At 38.6% G+C, this 19,641-nt stretch overlaps 2 protein-coding genes across 3 annotated transcripts in view; both read right to left on the minus strand.

Annotated features, from left to right (window-relative positions):
• LOC140539816 (multidrug and toxin extrusion protein 1-like) overlaps positions 1-15,145 on the minus strand; it is a 17,536-nt gene extending 2,391 nt beyond the window's left edge. The window contains exons 1-15 of the mRNA XM_072662600.1: positions 15,078-15,145; positions 10,975-11,182; positions 9,593-9,694; positions 9,423-9,491; positions 8,997-9,145; positions 8,449-8,491; positions 8,171-8,215; positions 7,899-7,996; positions 5,947-6,044; positions 3,819-3,932; positions 3,647-3,714; positions 2,167-2,275; positions 1,275-1,350; positions 333-402; positions 80-212 (exon numbers count right to left, since the gene is read on the minus strand). Of these exons, the coding sequence (XP_072518701.1) occupies positions 80-212; positions 333-402; positions 1,275-1,350; positions 2,167-2,275; positions 3,647-3,714; positions 3,819-3,932; positions 5,947-6,044; positions 7,899-7,996; positions 8,171-8,215; positions 8,449-8,491; positions 8,997-9,145; positions 9,423-9,491; positions 9,593-9,694; positions 10,975-11,154 (1,354 nt within the window). The 5' untranslated portion in view covers positions 11,155-11,182; positions 15,078-15,145. The remainder of the gene's footprint in view (positions 1-79; positions 213-332; positions 403-1,274; positions 1,351-2,166; positions 2,276-3,646; positions 3,715-3,818; positions 3,933-5,946; positions 6,045-7,898; positions 7,997-8,170; positions 8,216-8,448; positions 8,492-8,996; positions 9,146-9,422; positions 9,492-9,592; positions 9,695-10,974; positions 11,183-15,077) is intronic.
• med31 (mediator complex subunit 31) lies at positions 11,096-18,087 on the minus strand. Of its 2 annotated transcripts, XM_072662602.1 has the most exons (5): positions 17,919-18,087; positions 17,685-17,759; positions 16,618-16,714; positions 15,078-15,322; positions 11,096-11,182 (listed from the first exon to the last, which is right to left on the minus strand). In XM_072662602.1, exons 1-4 carry the CDS (start codon positions 17,947-17,949, stop codon positions 15,106-15,108), a joined length of 420 nt encoding a protein of 139 aa, XP_072518703.1. In that variant the 5' UTR covers positions 17,950-18,087; the 3' UTR covers positions 11,096-11,182; positions 15,078-15,105. The 2 variants fall into 2 exon arrangements, with proteins under 2 accessions (XP_072518703.1, XP_072518702.1); XM_072662601.1 differs by lacking the exon at positions 11,096-11,182 and having other exon boundaries at positions 14,287-15,322.
• Positions 18,088-19,641: the final 1,554 nt, after the last annotated feature.

Consider the following 19,641-nt stretch of genomic DNA (forward strand, 5'->3'; position numbering starts at 1 on the left):
CTATGCTAAACTCTAATTCAGACATTATTAAAATCAGCTCTAAACCTTTGTCTGTAAATACAGATAATGTGCTACTTACCAATTATTCCCATATTAAGTGCAAACATTAGGGACACTCCAATCGGAAAGCCCACAAAATAGTAGCCAACAATATTACACATAGCACCAAGCAGCTGCTTTCCTGCACCTCTGACAATACCACCTGTAATACCCTAAAAACAGACAAGAGACACTTTATCAATGTCTCATTTTTGCAAGAGATAAAATAGTTCGATCATAGATATTTTACACTTTTAACACTCAGTGTTGCACTCCTTTAGAAAGCCCCTTACCGCAGTTGCATCAAACAGATGAAAGAAGCCATACATAACCATGATTTCTGAAACTCTGTTTATAATATCCCTGGATGAGAGAGAGAAATAACAATGGTGATGCGGTTTGAGCAGAGGCTTTGGGGTCCTTTTGCAAAACAAAGCATATTACATTCAACCATATTCATTGTTCTCATCATTGTCCTACTGACATACGTAAATACACTCCACGACCAAATGTCTCGGAACACTCCTTCTAATGAAAGCATTCAGCTACTTTAAGTTGCATCTAGTAATGACACAGATGTGCAAATACACACACAGCTTGTCTAGTCTCTGTAAAGAAGTACTGGCAACAGAATAGGACAGATAAATATGAACCTACTGGCACCATTCCTTACTACCAGGCTTGGGCTAGAGGGGTATAACGTCCACAGCTGTGGAGCAGTGGAACTGTGTTCTGGAATGATGGCGTTCCATCCAGTACTTTTGGGATGAATTGGGTGAGCATCTAATATCCTGATGTCACTAGCTAATGCTCTTGCCACTAAATGCTCCAAAATATAGTAGAAAACCTTCTCTGGACAGTAGGATAATGTTTTAACTCCCTTGATTTCAGAAGAAACAATTGATGAGCAGGTGTCCCAATACGTTTGGCCATGTAGTGTATGTTCTCTCAACAATGACCGGAAATATGTTACACTGTAAAGTATGCATTATATGACAGTCTGCAATTGTGTTTAGCTAAGATTACATTTTATGTTCATACAAACCTGTTGCATCAGGCAAAACAACCAGTACAAAAAGTCCAGTTACTAAAGTGATGTTGAGAAAATGAAATGTGTGAAGTAATATGGGCTTAATTCTTTATTCCATCTTGCTCTAGTATAGTAAAGTCGATAACAGTAAGTCATATTTAAGCACAGATTCGACCAGTTGCTCTGTGTATTACTGGTTACTTACTGTTCAGTAGTAAAAATGTATGCAATTATGTCCTTCGTTCCACTAATTAAAGCAGCAACTCCACACGAGACCAGGACTAGAAAGAAACAAGAAAACACACAGTTTAGGTACCGATCAAATACCATCAGGATGTATTTGTTCCCAATGTTCCACAACAACTTTGCTCAACACAATTTACAGAACTGACTTTTTCTCTGCTTAAAAGTACTGTCAACCATTCTAAAATTGCCAAACAAACTTTACCGCCCCAAATTCATGCATGTTGTATTAGCAAACTGTTGCTACTGCTAAGCAAACCAGTTGTGATTGTTAATCACAAACATTTGCAAACGGGACAAAACAACACTAAGCTATTTCTGTGGATGTGGATGTTCCCCAGCTATCCACCAGGAATAGAGTAACACCCTAGTCCCTTTTCATGCCTTTCAATGTTCTGAGGTCTCTCCACCATCCAAACATCTCACCAATGTTTACACGGGTCTTCACCCTTGCCTGATCTTTTTGTTCAGCTTTTGTGTTTCTCGGTCCGAGCCCCTTGCTTGTTTCCAATTTACAGAGCCAAGACCAGACTTTTTTTTCTCCAGCATGCGAACAGACTGGAGAGCTAGCAAACCATGAGTAAGCATTCCCTGAATTTTACAAAAAGATGTATAAGATTGAAATTGTATTCATTATACATATTTGAGTTTCCTATTTGTGCAGAGTGACACATTTAAAAAAAAAAGTTTGTAAAGAGGTTGTTTGAGCAAAGCCATAGAGGAACCACATTTAGTTAAAGAACCATAAGAGACGTGTGAGTGTAAAGAACCTTTACATTTCTTTATAATCAAGTGAATGTTGTTTAAAACTTAAAAATATTCTTTACACAAGTGGAAATGTGATGCCCACTTACATCCACAAAGCAGGGACACTTTGCTGGAGAGTTTGGCCTGTTCTGTGTTCCCGGCCCCAAGAGCATTGCCCACTCTCACACTGGCTGCCACCCCAAATCCCAGAGGAAACTGGCAGGGGAAAGAGCAAAATGTGAAACAATGAATAATTACATTACTTAAGAAGTTATATGCCTTGAGAACATTTTTACAATATCTGAAAAGAAAGGGCCATTGTGTCACTGTGTAACTTCATTGCCAACTCTGTATCTTTCCATACATCAGTCAATTTAAGTACTTCCTCATACTTTTACTTCAGGCCTTCGGTTTTTACTTGAGTCACTGTCTCACTGTCCATCACAGCATCTGCACTCTAACCTCAGGTTATATATTTAAATATACCTTGAAATCATTGACATTTCTGAACTCAGAAATGAAGTGTCGACAGGCACATGAGACTCAGGAGACCAGAGCACTGTTTTGCTTGAGTAATAGGATAATCTTACGTGTGATTAAATCTCTTATCTAAACAGATAGATGATTTCTTGGGTGGTGTAAGGAAAACAGAAATGAAGCACCTTTTAGTCCCTTAGCGTCAAGAAAAAAGGATTACATATCTATTTTGTGCTGTTACATAACATGCTGCTTTCATGTTACACCAAGCACTAAACTTCTCTCAAAGAATAATCAACACGGCTTACTTGCCACAAAAGGCAGAAAAAAAACTAGACCTGCATAAATTGTCGCTGGAATACACATTGTGGCCCACAGACAAATTGACATAACAGCGACTGAAAAGCTGGAATATGCTACTATATTAAAGGACAGCATAAAATGAAAACCCAACAGTACCAGCAGATACACATAAGCATTGGTAGCATCAATCAAAATACAAAATTAAACTTTTCCAAAAACACTGCATTGCTCGCAACAGAAGTGCTTCAGGTTATTAATGACAGACACTTGTTTTTGTTTTTTATAAAGAAACAAAAACATTTGGCCTCAAATTGTGATTGAAAAATAATCTAATCCATATAAACATTAAGTAATCTGTAGTAAAATTATTTTTGCTTATAGAGTCAGCAAGCCAACCACATAAGGAAGGCTTTCTTAAAATTTTAGGGGGGATGTACAGTAAGATTTAAATACTATAGTGCTAATATATACAGCCACTTAGGTTAGCATATAGTGATCTATGATTGTGACCTGGAGCTTCCAATGCTCAATATTTGTGTAATATTTAAATGTTTCCACAACCACAGTGAATCAAATACAGCATGTAACAGGTCTTGTGTTTTTGGTTTTTTTTGCTGTTAATTATATCATTTTTTGTTTTGTTTTTTAGTTCACTTTTCATTTGCCTCAGTTTACTATACCTTCTTGTGAAAAGAGGAAATAAATTGGTGTCTCTTTTCTGCTAGCGTTTTCAGTTTTTTTTATGTTGTATTTGTGTCGCAAACTTTGCTGCTGTGTTCTGCTCAGTGGGTTCCCATAATGTCTTACCATGTATGCAATAGTGGCTAACTCATAGATAACAGACTGGGCTCCCAACTCAGTTTCACTGATGAGACCTGCAGTGAGCAATGGCAACAAAACATCAAACGAGTAGAAAGTAGATTATGGAGGTATGACAACGTGGTGGTCTGAAAGAATAAAAAAGGAAAAGATTCCAGACCTGCCAGAAATCCTCCAATCTCATACGTCCACCACTCCACACACAGCATTAGCATGCTGGGTAAGGCCAGGCGGATGAAGGCACCCCACTCTTGCAGGCAGTCACGAGACCAGCCTGTCAGTGTCAACGAGTGTATGACAATGAAAAAAAGACACACAAATGGAAAAACAACACTGAAGAAAGACTTTGATACTATTTCAAAACAGTGACTCTGTTTGACCCGACTACACACTACAAACTTTTCATTCTGTCATGACATGCTTGACTAACAGAAGAATTATTGATTAATCGAGGATCTGTTTATTAATGTAAGCTGTTAATGTATATTGTATGTTAATATATATGTCATTTTGCAGTGTGTGCAGCAAGAGCAGACCTTTGGACTCTACATTAAGGAAAGAATATTGAATAAAATCTAACATTTAAACCTCATTGACTCAAAACTCTTTAACAGAAGCCACTGGGCCATTAACTGAATTCTGGCAGTACATGTTTATTCACAACACACACATTTTTGTAAAACTTTTTGTAACCTGACATCAAAGAGTTCATTATGCTGTAATTTTGAATAATGTGTTCTTTAGGAAATGGGACTAGTTTTCTACAGGGATGAATATGCCGTAATCTCTTACCAGTAGTGCAGAATATAGGTTCTAGCCAGATTACGCATGGACACCAGAAAACCTTCAAATGAATGTGAGTGATTTTGCACTATTCTTCTGTTCCTAAATTGAAAAACCTAAAAAATGCTTTGGATGTTTCACAAAACCTGTATTGCTATAGTACAGTGGTTTTAAAATTGTAATAGTCATATTTAAAACTTTTATTTACATAATTTAGCAACTGCCCAGTGGCTTCTGTTAGAGGTTTTAAGTCAGTAGTTACATTTTTATTGACTTTTTGTACAAACGACAAGCAATACGTAAAATGCGATCCTTTGTACCAAGCAGTATATTACAGCAGTATATTACCTCGTCTATAGATAAAAAAAAAAGTTTTACATTGTTTTTTCATATCTAATTTATGACGCCTGTACTAAGAAGTTTTTGTTCAATTCACTGCATTTTTTTCATCAGATTCCACCTCTGCTCTGTAAAGCTGTATGAGCTCTTTCTATTTCTAAACTTTGTAGTCTGTTCTGGACTTCTCGCTGTGTAAGAGTTTCCTTTTAAGAAGCATTCAGTTTAAAAATACTCCCATCTCTTCCTTTTGCACGATTAAGTGTGGCACTTTGTGGTTTGGCTTTTCTTGCTATTGGCTCCCCCTACAGTAGGGAAGTGGAATTCACACTGTGAGACGCCTCCAAAGCACGTTTTCCTGAACGAGCTAAGAGATTCAGAACTTTCACTAAAAGTGAAAGAAGCATGTAAACTGAGTCTGTAGTGTAATATTACATGACTTTATTTAAATATGATAGATACAGACACAGATTTCCATTGTTCTCGAGAGCACTGTCCTTCCCGCTTCACCAAAGTTACATAGGGTCGTTTTTTAGTGTGCTGAGCCCAGCGTAGCAACAACAGCAGTGCAGTTCTCCCTATTATAGGTCAGTGGACCATCAACATGGTTTCAAAGCTGTTATGTTAAGGTAAAAAAGCTACATAGTGCTGCTTTAAAATGACCTAGTAATGAACTAAAATGGCCATCTGTGATAAGGTACGGTACAATACAGAAGCAGCCGACTAGGTTGAACAATGCTGGAGTATTCCTTTAAATTATTCTGCAGAATATTGCCTCACAAGTCCAAGTCATGCACTAAGTGACCTCCTCCAGATTACGTTAAAAAGTCACAAAGTTAACCACGCGCAGGTGAAATATTAAAACTACACAGACTGCATCATTACACATTGCTTTTAAGTAGGACGGGTGTGTGTCTCAGGCTGCCTGAGCTCCATAAGTCTGATGAAATAATAAAAGAAGCTCTGTGAAGTCTAATCTTATTAGCTGATGTTTTCTAAATCAGCTCCCCTCTGACACATGACATGACTAGCAAATCTTAAAAGTCAAGCACGTGGAAGATATTATTCGAACAGGTCTTTACAAATTAACTCTCTAAAAACGTTTTAATACCAGACACAAGAGCGGCAATCAGTGACCAGATTCGTTTAGCAATTTTTTCATGACTCACCATCCCAGGTGGCCTTGTGAAGACCCTTCCAGCGAATGTACACATAGAGAAACACAGCCAAAGAACACTGAGAAATGGAGTTTGCTGCAGCAGAACCACTATGAATGAAGAGATGAATTCATGAATTCATACAATGCTTTATTTCATCATGTAATCTTAATCTTAATCTTGACATTTATCAACCCATTTGGTTTACCTACAGTCATGCCCGAAAGTATTCATACCCTTGGCAAAGTTTGACTTAAATTTACTTTTATTTAACCAGAAGTTATATTTTTGCCTTGAAACGCCACAGGCATCTCCCAGGAGATAACACGATGATGTACAAGAGGCATCATTGTGGGAAAAAGTATTTCTCAGCTTTTATACACATTTGAACAAAAAGTGGCATGTCCAAAATTATTCATACCCTTTGAAAACTGTCACAGTATATGGGAAAATCCAAAGTTCTATACCATTCCAAATAGTCCAAGCTGTTTTAAAGCATCCTAATTACCCTGATTCATTGGGAACAGCTGTTTTAATCAACTCAACAGGAGAAAAACAGCAGCTCTCTGCAGTTGGTTTGTGGACAGTCATGGCTAAGACAAAGGAGCTCACTAAGGACCTGCGGCTGTGCATTGTGGCCGCTCACAAGTCAGGAAAGGGCTATAAAGCCATATCAAAATGTTTTCAAGTTCCAGTGGCTACAGTGCAAAGTATTATTAAAAAATACAAGAAGTTCCGCACTGTGGAAAATCTCAGAAGATGTGGTCGGAAGCCAAAAGTGACACCTGTGCTGGCCAGGAGAATAGTGAGAGAGGTGAAGAAAAATCCAAGGATCACCACCTAGGCCATCCTGGTGAATCTGGACTCTGCTGGTGGCGACATCTCAAGGCAGACAGTTCAACGGACACTGCACACTGCTGGGTTCCACGGACGCAGGCCAAGGAGGACACCACTTCTCCAGAAAAGGCACACAAAAGCCTGCTTGACCTTTGCAAATGCTCATCTGGACAAAGAAGAAGACTTCTGGTGTTCTGTTTTATGGTCAGATGAAACACAAATTGAATTGTTTGGCCACAATGATGTGTGCACCATTTGGCGTAAAAAAGGTGAAGCCTTCAACCCTAAGAACACCATCTCCACTGTCAAACATGGTGGTGGGAACCTAATGTTTTGGGGGTGTTTTTCAGCCAATGGACCAGGGAACTTGATCGCAGTAAATGGCACCATGAAAAAAGAGCAATACATCAAGATTCTCAACAACAACATCAGGCAGTCTGCAGAGAAACTTGGCCTTGGGAACTGGTGGACATTTCAGTACGACAACGACCCAAAACACACAGCCAAAGTGGTGAAGAAATGGTTAGCAGACAAAAACATTAATGTTTTGCAGTGGCCCAGCCAGAGTCCCAACTTGAATCCAATTGAGAATCTGTGGAGGGAGCTAAAGATCCTTGATGGCAAGGAGACCCTCGAACCTCAAAGAGTTGGAGCTCATCACTAAAGATGAATGGGCAAAAATACCAGTGGAGACATGCAAAAAGCTGGTCAGCAATTACAGGAAGCGTTTGATTGCTGTAATAGCCAATAAAGGCTTTTCTATTAATTATTGAGAAGGGTATGAATAATTTTGGACATGCCACTTTTTGTTCAAATGTGTATAAAAGCTGAGAAATATTTTTTCCCACAATGATGCCTCTTGTACATCATCGTGTTATCTCCTGGGAGATGCCTGTGTCATTTCCAGGCAAAAATATAATTTCTGGTTAAATAAAAGTAAATTTAAGTCAAACTTTGCCAGGGGTATGAATACTTTCGGGCATGACTGTATATAAACTATGATATCTGATTTATTTAATTTAAGAGGTATAAGGCTGGGATTGGTGAAACTGAGTCTAATATAGTTGTCCCCATCAATGTTTAATCCACAATTTTTTTAGAAATCATCATGGAGCAAAATTACTCACGCCACACCCAGATGAAGCAAATGAAGAAAGATGTAGTTTATTAAAGCATTCAGGATGTTTCCAGCAGCTCCGGTGATGACCTGAGGCCATATGATGCCCTAAAGGAGAGCAGAAAATATAGTTTTTAAATGTTGTTAATAAAAATGTGCACATTTCCCTTGCCTTTCTTGCTTTCACGGCTCATAGAAGTGATAGTATATTACTACATTAGGTCTAAGCAGAACACATTGTAATGTTTTCAATATATTTTGTATAAGATAGAAATTCTTTACCTGATTCTGCAAATATCGACCTTGTAACTGGTACATAAAAGCAGCCTGAAAAAGGCAAGTGAAGATTTAAATTAAATAACTGCTTCTACCTCAATTAATTTCAAAATGTCATTATAACATATTATATGATGAACATCAGATTTACCACTCCTGCAGCATGAAAAGCAAGGAGAAAGAGTAACATTGACTAGGAAGATGTTTGAACGTGAGTCACAGCTCTGTTTGTACACTGCTCTACTGATCTTTTAATACTGATGTGTGCAAAAGATGAAACTCACAGGGAGAGCAGGCATGAATATCTTTACATACAGTTGTGAGAGACTGTGAAGGAAAAAGAAATCATATCATTTTAAATTGAATTAAACAAAATAATACATTATGAGCATATTAAAATTTCATTAAATCTATACTCCATACTTAGCATTACTCAACCAAATGTGTATATTCTTTATCTATACACTGTAACTTTACAATTAAATTAATAACTTAATTAATTTAAGGTGACAAGTTGCCTCAAAGTTTTTAAGTGAAGACATGCCCAATATGCAAATATATGGCATCAGGAGCCAATAAGAAAGGTGTAAAGTGTAAAAGCACAGCTGGCTCGGTTACTGGGCTTGGTAATGAGAAATCGATCGCAAGTGTTCATGGGATTACGGAGAGAATTTTCATGGCAGCGTAAATATTAATGTGAACTGCAGATGTGTACAGGACATTTTCAAAATGCTTGGTCTTACAGGGTATATCACAACGTACCACATATACCTACAATTTAATTGGGTGTATTAATTCAGGCTTTTGTCATTAGTAGTGGAGCAGCACATACCTGGCCACCCTAGGGCTCTGTCTGACGGCAAGTAGGATGGGCTCTGTGTTGATGAGTATGGCCCAGCAGGGAAAGCAGGCCAGCAGGAGAATGAGGATGCCCCTCTGTAGGATCACCCCCACCCTCTTGAGATTATTACTGCCAAATGTCTGCAGAAAGAGCACAACTTCAGCTTTACCTCTAGGTGTTACAATGTTCATGGAAACAGAACCAGATCCTCTAAGAAGAAGAGAAAGATGAAGAGGAACTGAATAATAGTAAATAAGGAGAAGTTACTATGATGTTATAATGAAACATGCAGTTGACCAGTGTTCTTTTAGGACTGATAATAACCACAATATACCCTCATAAAAGCATACTGTTAATCTCAATAACAACATTGATCACATTACCGACAAAATATCATCATACTGTCAAACAGCTGACCTGAGAAATGAGAGTGTCACATGCAGACGCCAAGCCAGCACCGATCGACAGGCCTGTGACATTAATAACCTGCCAAGCAGAAGAAAGCACAGGTAGAACAGTGATTTCACTCACTTCTACAGACAAAAACTATCAGGAAGTTTAAGTTGAAGAATTTGGGTTCAACTCACAGCTATGGCCAACGCAACACCGGCTAACTCTGTTTTCCCCAAGTGTCCACAGAACACAGTGCTGACAAAGCTGATCAAGAAGATCATAAGCTGTGAAATAAACTGAGAAACATGTACAGTTAGTAAAACTGAGTCCAAAGAAGTTATACATTTGTTGTAAATCACAGTAAATGGTCTAAACAAATGGCAAGCACTGTAAATGAGTTTCACATATCAGTTGCTATCATTCTACTGTGTAGAGCAGTCTAAACCTATACGCAAGTAAAAGTATTGTTACTCTGTTCTGAAAATATTACAGCTCAAAAACTTCCTAGGAAAACTGCAGCAGAAGCTCTTAATCATTCAGCCTCTATCAGCCAGGAACCAGAGTTTTATGAGCTATTCTTTTTGATTCAGTCTTAGAACAACTTAAAAACTATTTACAAGGCTGAGAAGTCATGTGGCAAATGGTAACCCAGTAAAAATTTGGCTGTTGAATCAATGTGGAAATAAGGCTGAATTACGGGATACGACGGCAATTTAACAGTGATGACTCAATGGTTTAATCACTCGTGTTTGCTTAATTTGAGCACATTTATGAAGGACAAGTCCATCCACATGTTACAGTAACTAAGTAAATGTAACTATTTACTGTCTGCACTGTATATATATATTTAATACTTCCATATTCTTTACTGTGTATCTTTAATATATCTGTACTGTAATTTATACTGTATATCTTATATATATACATAGTATATATGTAATAATTATGTACTCTACACTGTATAACTTAAAGACCTCTGTACTGTACACCATATATCTTTAATATATCTGTACTGTATCATGTATTTCATAGCTGAATTCTGGATGAATGCTCTAAATTACTTGGAATGAACTACTATTTTACATTGACTTCCATTCAAAGTTAAGAGTGTTTTTACCTTCTTTTGTAAAGTCTCCAATTTAGAGATGTTTAGAGATGTTTTCATTGGACAGTGATGATATTTTAATACTGCTATACTGTAATAGATCCGTACTGCATATTGTATATCTTTAACACTTCTGTACTCTATACTGAATATCTTTAATAACTCTATAATAACTATACTGTGTGTTTGTAATACCTCTGCACTGCACTGTATACTGTAAAGCTCTGAACTATTAATGAGTCAATGGACACACTAACGTTAGGCTCCCCTCAGTGAGTTACTTAGCAAAAATAGATACTAATATCAGAATATTGTAGAATTGTGTAGAATGTTAGATAGTCTTTACTTTTCTACATGTAATGATAAATGAAACATGTGTAACACTAGAATACAGTTAGCCTGGCTGAAGCGTTACATAAAACCCCAGTAACATCTTTTATAATGAACAGCTCGAGCTGGGTGTCCTCATACCACTGGTCCAGCTAATTTCAGTATCTGGACGGTTTCCACTTTGTAATTCACAGGTATCCAGCTACGAACTTTCCGTCCGCATCCTCCGCAGGCTGTCTGCCTACTCGACGTTTCCTCATCCTCGGCATTTTTCTTAGTCGCTGAGAGTCCGTTGGCTTGAGCTTCAGCTTTGGTGTCCATCCTCAGTGTGACTGACTGAACGCTGCCTCTGTGAGAGTGAGTTAGGCTGAGTGAGAGAAGCTCTCAGAAGTACCAAGTGGAGACACACACACACACACACACACGCGCGCGCGCACGTGGTCAGCAGAAGTGCGCTTTCCACACAACACTAGCGGGGTCTTTCTCCTCTAAGATATTCAGTCCTGCACTGAGTTCCGCTGACAGCCTGAGATTATTGCATAATAAATAGCTGTGTCGGAGCGGTCAGCTCAGGTTGCGTTAAAGGGCCACTGGCATCACCGTCCAACACAAGGGTATATAAACGCCTGGGAGGGGGAGGGAGGGGGGGGGGCGCTCTCCGAACACGCAAGCGCAGTCCGCGTTACGGTGGCAGGCAAAGGTTTGTGCACCCCTGGTTACAAACTTCTGCTACTGTGAGCTATAGCTAAGCAAGTAGATAACCTGACTTTAAACAACATAGCCTTTTTATTTCCATTTTTTTTACGGTTTCAAAGCAAAAATAATAATAAAATAAAATAAATAAATAATCCAAAGCAAAAAGATAAAGCATCCTGCATCCCAAGCTTAAAACAAGCACCACAGCTTAAAACCTCTTTTTGGCTCCAGCGAAGAGTCTTTACGTTTTTGTTTGGTGGGGTTTCACCCATTCTTTTTGGCAAAATACATCTTTTATTAAATTCTGGAGTAGTGTTTGGGATCATTATCTTATGGTCATACCCTCTTTTATCTTTTTTCCCACATGGTGGAATGTGTTTGCTTCCAGAATTTGCTGGTATTTTACTGTATCCATTCTTCCCTCTACCACTGAAATGTCCCAGTACCACTGGCTGCAATGCAAGCCAAAAGCATGAAGCATTAACCTCTGTACTTCCCAGTTGGAGAGGTGTGCTTTTCATGAAATTCTGTTCCCTTTTTCCTCCAATCATCCCTGCTTATTTCCACCTCGCTTCCAAAATGCAGCAGGCTTGTTTAGAGGCTTGTTCCCTTCAATAACTCTGATTCTGATTTTTGTGGCGAGGACGCAGCAAGGTTTTTGTGGGATGACTTTCATTGTGCAGGTATTTCTGCACAGTAGAACAGTGCGCCTTACTGCAGAGTTTGCTTCCTGACGGTCTTCCTGCAGTCAAACAAGCATTCAGATTTGCAGTTTTAGCAATCCTACGAAACATTCGCTCAGTTTAAATGGTCACTGAAGCTTAGGGTGTTAGGGTGAACTTGGCAAAAATGTTTTTTGGTAAGAACATTCACTCAGTGTATTAATAATAATAAGGCCTACAAACAATGATTTACACTTATTCAGTGATGATGTCTAGATTACTTTGGATTACTGAGTCCTGTGAATGAGATATGCCTCAATTTGAGGCCGAGGACAGGTTTTCAAAACACTCAGGACAATCACAGCCCATAACCAGTGCAGCCTTCCAACCTTCAAGATTCAAGGTTGCTTCACTGATTCCTGAAAGATTTCAGAAGTTGCATTTTTGTCTTATTTGTGGAATGATGGCAGTTTAGAAGCACATCAGGGCAGCACTGGCAGCACTGGCAGCACAGAGCAAAGTGTCTGCACTTTGGAAGCATGCGTCTCTTCTACATGAGAGAATCGGTGTTCCCCCACACCTCTGGATTATCTAAGAAGATAATCTTTCAAGGCCCATGTCCTGTGACTGTTATGAAGGGCAAAGCAGCCTCAAAATGAACCCAATTATCCTTTAGTGAAGTCCAGGCAGACAGCAAGGACTCTGTAAGTAATTACATAAATAAATATACTTATATATACTCATATACTCATAAGAACATATTTTTGAAGACGAGTCCCACTCCTGTTCATTAACTTGACTGATGAAGATGTTTTTTTGTGACACTGTTTACTTTGTTGCTATCCCACCGATGATACCCAAACATTGTTGACTGAAACCACAGTCATCAGTGGTTATTTTGGACTTTGGAGCTATTTGTCTTTTCCCCTCAAACTGATCTGACCAAATTTAGGAACCCTCCTTACATTGGAGGACACATATGAGTCCAAATCATCGTGAGTTTGAAAGAATGCACAAGTGCACACAGTGTTGCCCTGTTTGGCAGATGGACTAATGTCAGTAATGACTGATAGAATCAGCTGGGAAGCATTATGTCCCGCCTCTTTTTCAAACGGCAAACTTCCTTTATTTGAGTTTTCTGACATTTCGAGTTGTCTCCTAAATGTAGACCATTTACACACATGGCTACTGGACGTACTGTTCAACACCTAGTACTTTTTGCAAATCTTTTTCATAAGATGTAAAACGTGAGGCTCATTGGTTTCAGAACTGCACTTGGAGATATTCGTCTAGGATTACTATGGTAGAGAGTTTAAAAATAACTATATGGGGCACTGGGTGATCCAGCAACACCATGATCAGAGGATCGCTGGATCGAATCCCGGTCATGCTGCTAGCCATTGACAGCCAAGGCCCTGAGAGAGCATAATTAAACCTTGCTCTCTATTGGATGGGTAGATGACGCTCTCTCCTAATATCGCTTTCTGCCGGGTATGTGGTGCTTCACTTCAGGCACCTTGGTTGTTCATGGCAGTTCGAAAAACGAGTGGCTTGACTGTGCACGCATCAGAGGGGGCGTGTGCTAGTCTGTCCTCACTGGTGACGTATAGGCTGGGTAATTGGCAGTACAAATTAGGGAGAAAACTGGGGGAAATCAGATTAAAACAAACAAACAAAAAAATGTCATGTTGCAAAAAGACACTATATGGACAAAATTGGGACTGCTTTTGTTGGTGGTAACTGTCTCTACTGTCCACAGAAGGCTTACTTACTATATCCTGGAGCAAATCCTAAGAGGATTTGTCTGCATTCAGTGACGTGTCTTAGTGAGGGTAGGATAAAACACAATTAAACAACAGACAACAAAGCCTGCCAGTATGTGTGAGGAACATGCATGATACACACTGTTCTGTTCACCAATAGAAAATATTTGTCCTAGTACTGACTTGCGTATCCATTTCTATCATAACATACTATAATCGGCCGACCAACCAGCATTACAGACTTCAATAAACCAATAGGTCATCATCATCAGCCAAAACATGCAGCCCATCAATAGCACAGCATTTCCAGGATCTCACCATTATTTCCAGGACAGTAGGACAGTTTTTAGCAGTTTTTCCAGGTTTTTTTCAGGACACGTAGGAACCCTGATAATATCCTGATAATTCATCATTTCTGACAGGATGAAACGAGCAAGACAAGACTGACCTTTTTTTCAAAAGGTCTTTATTGTACATTATATAACAGCAGAGGTGGCGACACCTGACACTCAAACTAACCCATTAAACTCAAAACTCTCATCTAAACATCCAAAGTTAATAGTAATATTTTCACATTAGAAACAACAAAAAAAGCACCACTGATAACATGCATCTGTCTAATGCCACGTCATAAACAGCCTGTAACACATATCTGAAGTTTCATGAAAGATCATCTACTGAAACGACAACACAGACAAAAAAAATCTGTCCCTTAAACAGCCCTGTTATGGATTTTTTTTTGTTTGTTTGTTTTTTTGGAAATAGAGGAGTTTGATGATGTATGTAAAACACTGCTAGTTTCCAAAATGTCCCATTCACTCCCATCTCCATATAGTGCATATATGGAAGCTAAGATGCAAAACAGTCCATTATGAAATGTTATAAAATACTATGTATTTACATAAAGATGCATATTCCGCCCTGCCATTTCATGCATTTTAGCCTGGTGCTTTTTTAATATGGGACAATATAGAGCAGCCCACCAGAGCTCATTTACACATCTGTAAGGCACTGCAATATAAAAGCTGGTTTAATTACAAGGGATCGGAAAATGGTCAGTGTCGCAACAGAGGGATAAACAACTATATACACAAACAGTGAAAAACAGACCGGCACTGACTACCTTCAGGTCTCCAGTTTAAAGGAATGCATTATTTGGAGGCAGGATTGCCATGGGGTGGTGCCTGCTGCTGCTGTTGCTGCTGTTGCTCAGCAAGAGCCTGCTGAAGACGCGTGCGTTTGCGAGAGTAGTGCTGCCAGTGCAAGATTTGCTGCTCGTCAATGAACTTCGCACACTGAGCATTTACCAGCTCCTTCCGAAAGTGCTCATACTGCAGCAGCTCCAACATATGTAGGCAATGAGGATACCTGAAAATGAGAGAGAAGGTGGGAAAACATCCCACACATGATTTAACAGGTTTGGATAAATTGATAATACAAGTAGATATGTAGAGCTGTGATTTATTAATTTTTTAATTTTAATTTTTTAATGTTTTTTTCTAACTTAATAGGCCAGGCTTTTTGAGACAAGCCCGATTCACTTGATTCAGTTCCACATAAGCAAAATATATGAGTTCGAACCTGCTCTGTGCCAGGCTAAATTCAAGGCTTTAGCTAAGCTTGATGAATTCTATTGGACAAGCCGTGTGATATCAGACTTGCTGGGTGGAAAAAATATTCAGCAACAACGTTCTGCCACGGTACTGTTAACTATACTGCAGTTCATTTAAATAAATATGGGTGTAATTCAAAAGTTTATAAAATGTTCAGAGTTGTCATTAACCATTTAAAGCCAAATGTATCATATTTAATACATGTTTTTGAGACCTCAAAAACCTCAGTTTGACCTCAGTGTGATACATAATTAATTGTATTAAACACTTATGAAGTTATATAGCACTAACAATAATAATAAATTGAACAAATAAGAAACAATTACGATTTAAGAAAATCAAATCAAATACATGCGTCGGTTCCCTTGTGGATTGTCCATGCACTGCATGCACCAGAAAAACAAATGTGAAATTACTCTACTAAAGCTTGTAAAATGGGTTAACAGTTTTGGGTTCTGTATGTTTCAGTTTGTTTATATATATATATAACTAACAAAAATAACACTGCTGTGAGAAATAAATCATGCTGTATCAAATATGACACAAATGAAAAGTAATATGTACAGTGTTCTTTGTATATATTATTGATAAATGTACGTAAACTATTACCAACGCCTGTGAAAAATGTAGCTGTAATGCTTAGCTGTACTTGCATTTTTGGGCCTATTCTGATGTGTTATTAGCGTTGTTTTGCCCACACCTTACTCAGAAGCTGTGCTGAAGCAGTATTTAAACTCCTCATCACCCAAAAAGAGCATTTGACAGTGGTGTCAGTGTATTTGAGTGTGTCTGAGCTAGTTAGACTAGGTAATGGGACTGAGAGCTGAGCAGTGGAGGGCAGTAGAGCAGTCTGAGACACTGATCCACTCACTAGAATGAATGTGCATGTAATTTAATTTAAATTGTAAACTCACTAAGAACATCTAAAGAATCCCTTTTCAGGAAATCAGCCTTTTAAGTGGAAATATTTACAGTTTTAAAGCTTAAAACATTTTTATGAGAAGCAAATATAATAATGAAACAAAACACTGTAAATAATGAAGCACTTACTTCAGGAATTTGGCATATTCTGGTTCTTTCCAGTAAAGCAAATACTTCAGGTAATTCACAAAAGGTTTTTCTCTCAGGTAACCTCTTTGAGCTAAAACTGCAAAAGGAAAGTAAAAGTGAGGATTCCTGTATCTAGTCAGAGACAGGCTCTGGTACCTTGTAAAGCACATTATTACATGCAACAGAAAAGATACTGAAGCATTTTACTTAAGACTTGGCATACATGAACACAAACTAAACTACAGACTCTAAATTGGCTGAAGGTCCAGTCCCCCCCCCCCCTATGACATTTCACATCAAAGCGTCATCTTAGATATCTAAATAGCTGTTGGCCTCAATCTAGACACTGGTTATGGTCTTTTACCACCATGTTTTTTTTTATTCCAAAACTATTTCTATGCTTGTAAGACATTCTACATTTGCTTGCCATTTGTAAGACACAGCAAAGAAGAATATGATTTGTTGCAATGAAACAAAAAACAAATGTACTTTACACCGTGTCAAAACTTCACCCAGTTACACTGTTTTTCCTTCTCTAGTAAAGTTGCAATTAAGGAGAGAAGGTTTTTGTGTGATAGTGACCACATGCGTAAATCCACGGTGCACAATAACAACAAGTCGTAAAGTATAACCTATATCTACACACTATAAGGACAAAAGTAACGGGACACCTGCTTATTCAGTCTTCCTTCTGTTAGTGAGGTCAGGATGTTGGATCATCACCACCACCCCACCTCATCCCCAAATCAATCCAAAATTAGTGGATGGAGCACCATCAGTCCAGAGAATATGATTGACAGATGATTAACAGCTCAATGCTGGGGGGCTGTATACCCCTCTACTTAGCAATACTGATCTACAGCACTTGGATAAGCTCAGATTTGCACGCGTGTCAGAAATGAGTGCAATTTAAAGTAGCTGAATGCATAAATTAGAAGGGGTGTCCAAAAACATTTAGACATACAGTATATGTGCATATATCATCCACAATACGAGGGCCAGTGCCTGCAATAAGGATGGACGTTAACAGAAAAGTAGTGCTAGCCAGCGCTAGCTAGCTAACTTACAGTTGAGATAATTCGGGTTGGCCAGACACTGAACAAACTCCAATTCCGACTGGAAGCGGTTCCTCGCTGCCTCCTCTGTGTGGACAAGAGCAGTTTAGCGATCATTAAAAAGCCTGAGGCAGCTCTCGATTCACAAAACTAGCTAACTAACTTAGCTAGCTAGCACTAGCTAACGCTGACTGCCATAGTTAGCACTAGCTAGCAGCTGCTGCTAAAAAAAGCTCCGTTACAAACCTGTTTCCATGACGCCAGCCATTTCACACATACAAACAGCAAGAAGGACGACTTGACAAAACCTTTAAGTGCGAAATACAATTAGAAGACTAACTGGACTTTACTGCAATACTCTTTAGTTCATTGTGAAAGCCGCTCTGTGGTTTCTAGCCCAGCGCCATATTTGCTATCAAGCGTAAGTTCTGATGACGTAGCTAGCTAGCATAGCATGAACTACATGACGACCGCGAAAGGCTTTGTCTCAATCGCAACAATTGCTGCCTACTCAGGCACCAAGGCACCCACACGGTGTCTAAATCAAAGAAGGCTATTATTAAACTTCTTAAACGTTATTTTTCGACGACAACATGGTGTCTGCTAACGCAGGTAACGTTACAGCTGACCCTAACAGCTAACAGTGGGATGTCAACACCTTGGCAAGGTTCTTTTACAGAGACCGTTAGCGCTACCCTGCCGTCTAGTGTACTGACTTATTAGACAGCACTGGAAGCAAGGCATCAAGGCAGCAAGCTTCAGTTTTGGACACAGCTACAAATTAAAGCGACTGTTCGCCACCAGTCTCTCCTCCTCGATGTTCTCTGTCAACAAAGCGAAATGTTTAGGCTGAGAGTTGAGCCAGATCGAGTAATGTCAGGTACACTTGCTTAATTTTTGCCCCCTAACATTTTGTTGTCCACGAATTGGAGCAAAATATAAACAGAATTCAGGCATTAAATTCAGGGATTGCTTCTACTGTTGTGTTTAGCTAAGTAAAGTACTTTCCCATTTTTTTTTATAGAAAACTGTAGTTTTTATTTGTACAGAGGCCATAAGGTATAAAAGGTGGAAACCCGGTAGAAAAGCGTTCCTCCAATTTAATAAAATTTAGCAATCAGTTCCCTCAATTTAATGAACTGTTCCTGAAGCCAGGAACAAATTATTAAATCAAAAGATCCATGTATTAAATTGAAAGAATGATTGTGGTTGATTTGTTTCTACCTTCATACTTAAGGGAGTAGTTTTCTAATGATCATAAGTAGCCTTGAATAGTGCAAATACTGTGGAGGCTGATATATTCAATATGATCTCAAATTGATTCTTGTGGTCTGCATGCCCTTAAAGCGAGAAGCAACTATAAGCACCTTTCTATCTTTTGCACTCAATCCAGCCTCTCGTTTTTTTCTGATCATACTTTAATATGAATGAATGCACCTGCTTCGAGCAAAGCATTTTTCTTGCAGTATGCGCTGCTGGCTATTCTTCAATATGATCAGCAGAGGGCAACGCTACTGAGACCAACAGCAGGACTCATTCAGCTTATACATGCACTGTAGTGGCACAAGCCATTCTGTTTAAAATACAAGTATGGTCTGGATCGTCCTAATGTACAGTTGCTGAATAATGTCTCTGCCACACAACATCTTCATTTTTGCTTTTGTTTCTCACTTTTTTTCTCACGTAATGTAATTCTGGCAGTTGTTTTTACACTGTGACAAAACTTCATTATGAATAGACCAATTAAAATGCCCCAACATACTTGGAATAAAATATTTTTACTTCGACTTCCATAAAAATGATGTTCCCTGCCATTTTGGAGATACATGGTTTAAGCGTAAGTGGCGATATGCTGGCATTATGCAGCAATAGAAATGTCTGCATGAATGTTAAGACAAAAAGACAGGAACACACACAAAAAAAGTTTTTAATATTACAAAAAATACATACAATTTAATATATTTAATAA

The sequence above is a fragment of the Salminus brasiliensis genome, chromosome 18, assembly GCF_030463535.1.
Source record: "Salminus brasiliensis chromosome 18, fSalBra1.hap2, whole genome shotgun sequence".
Classification (NCBI taxonomy): Eukaryota; Metazoa; Chordata; class Actinopteri; order Characiformes; family Bryconidae; genus Salminus; species Salminus brasiliensis.

Coding starts and splice junctions, on each gene's coding strand:
- med31 (XM_072662602.1), bottom strand. CDS start 17,949: ATGTGTGAAATGGCTGGCGTCATGGAAACAG. Junction 17,760..17,918: donor GGCTGGCGTCATGGAAACAG/GTTTGTAACGGA, acceptor TTGTCCACACAG/AGGAGGCAGCGAGGAACCGC. Junction 15,323..16,617: donor GAATATGCCAAATTCCTGAA/GTAAGTGCTTCA, acceptor TCTCATTTTCAG/GTATCCTCATTGCCTACATA.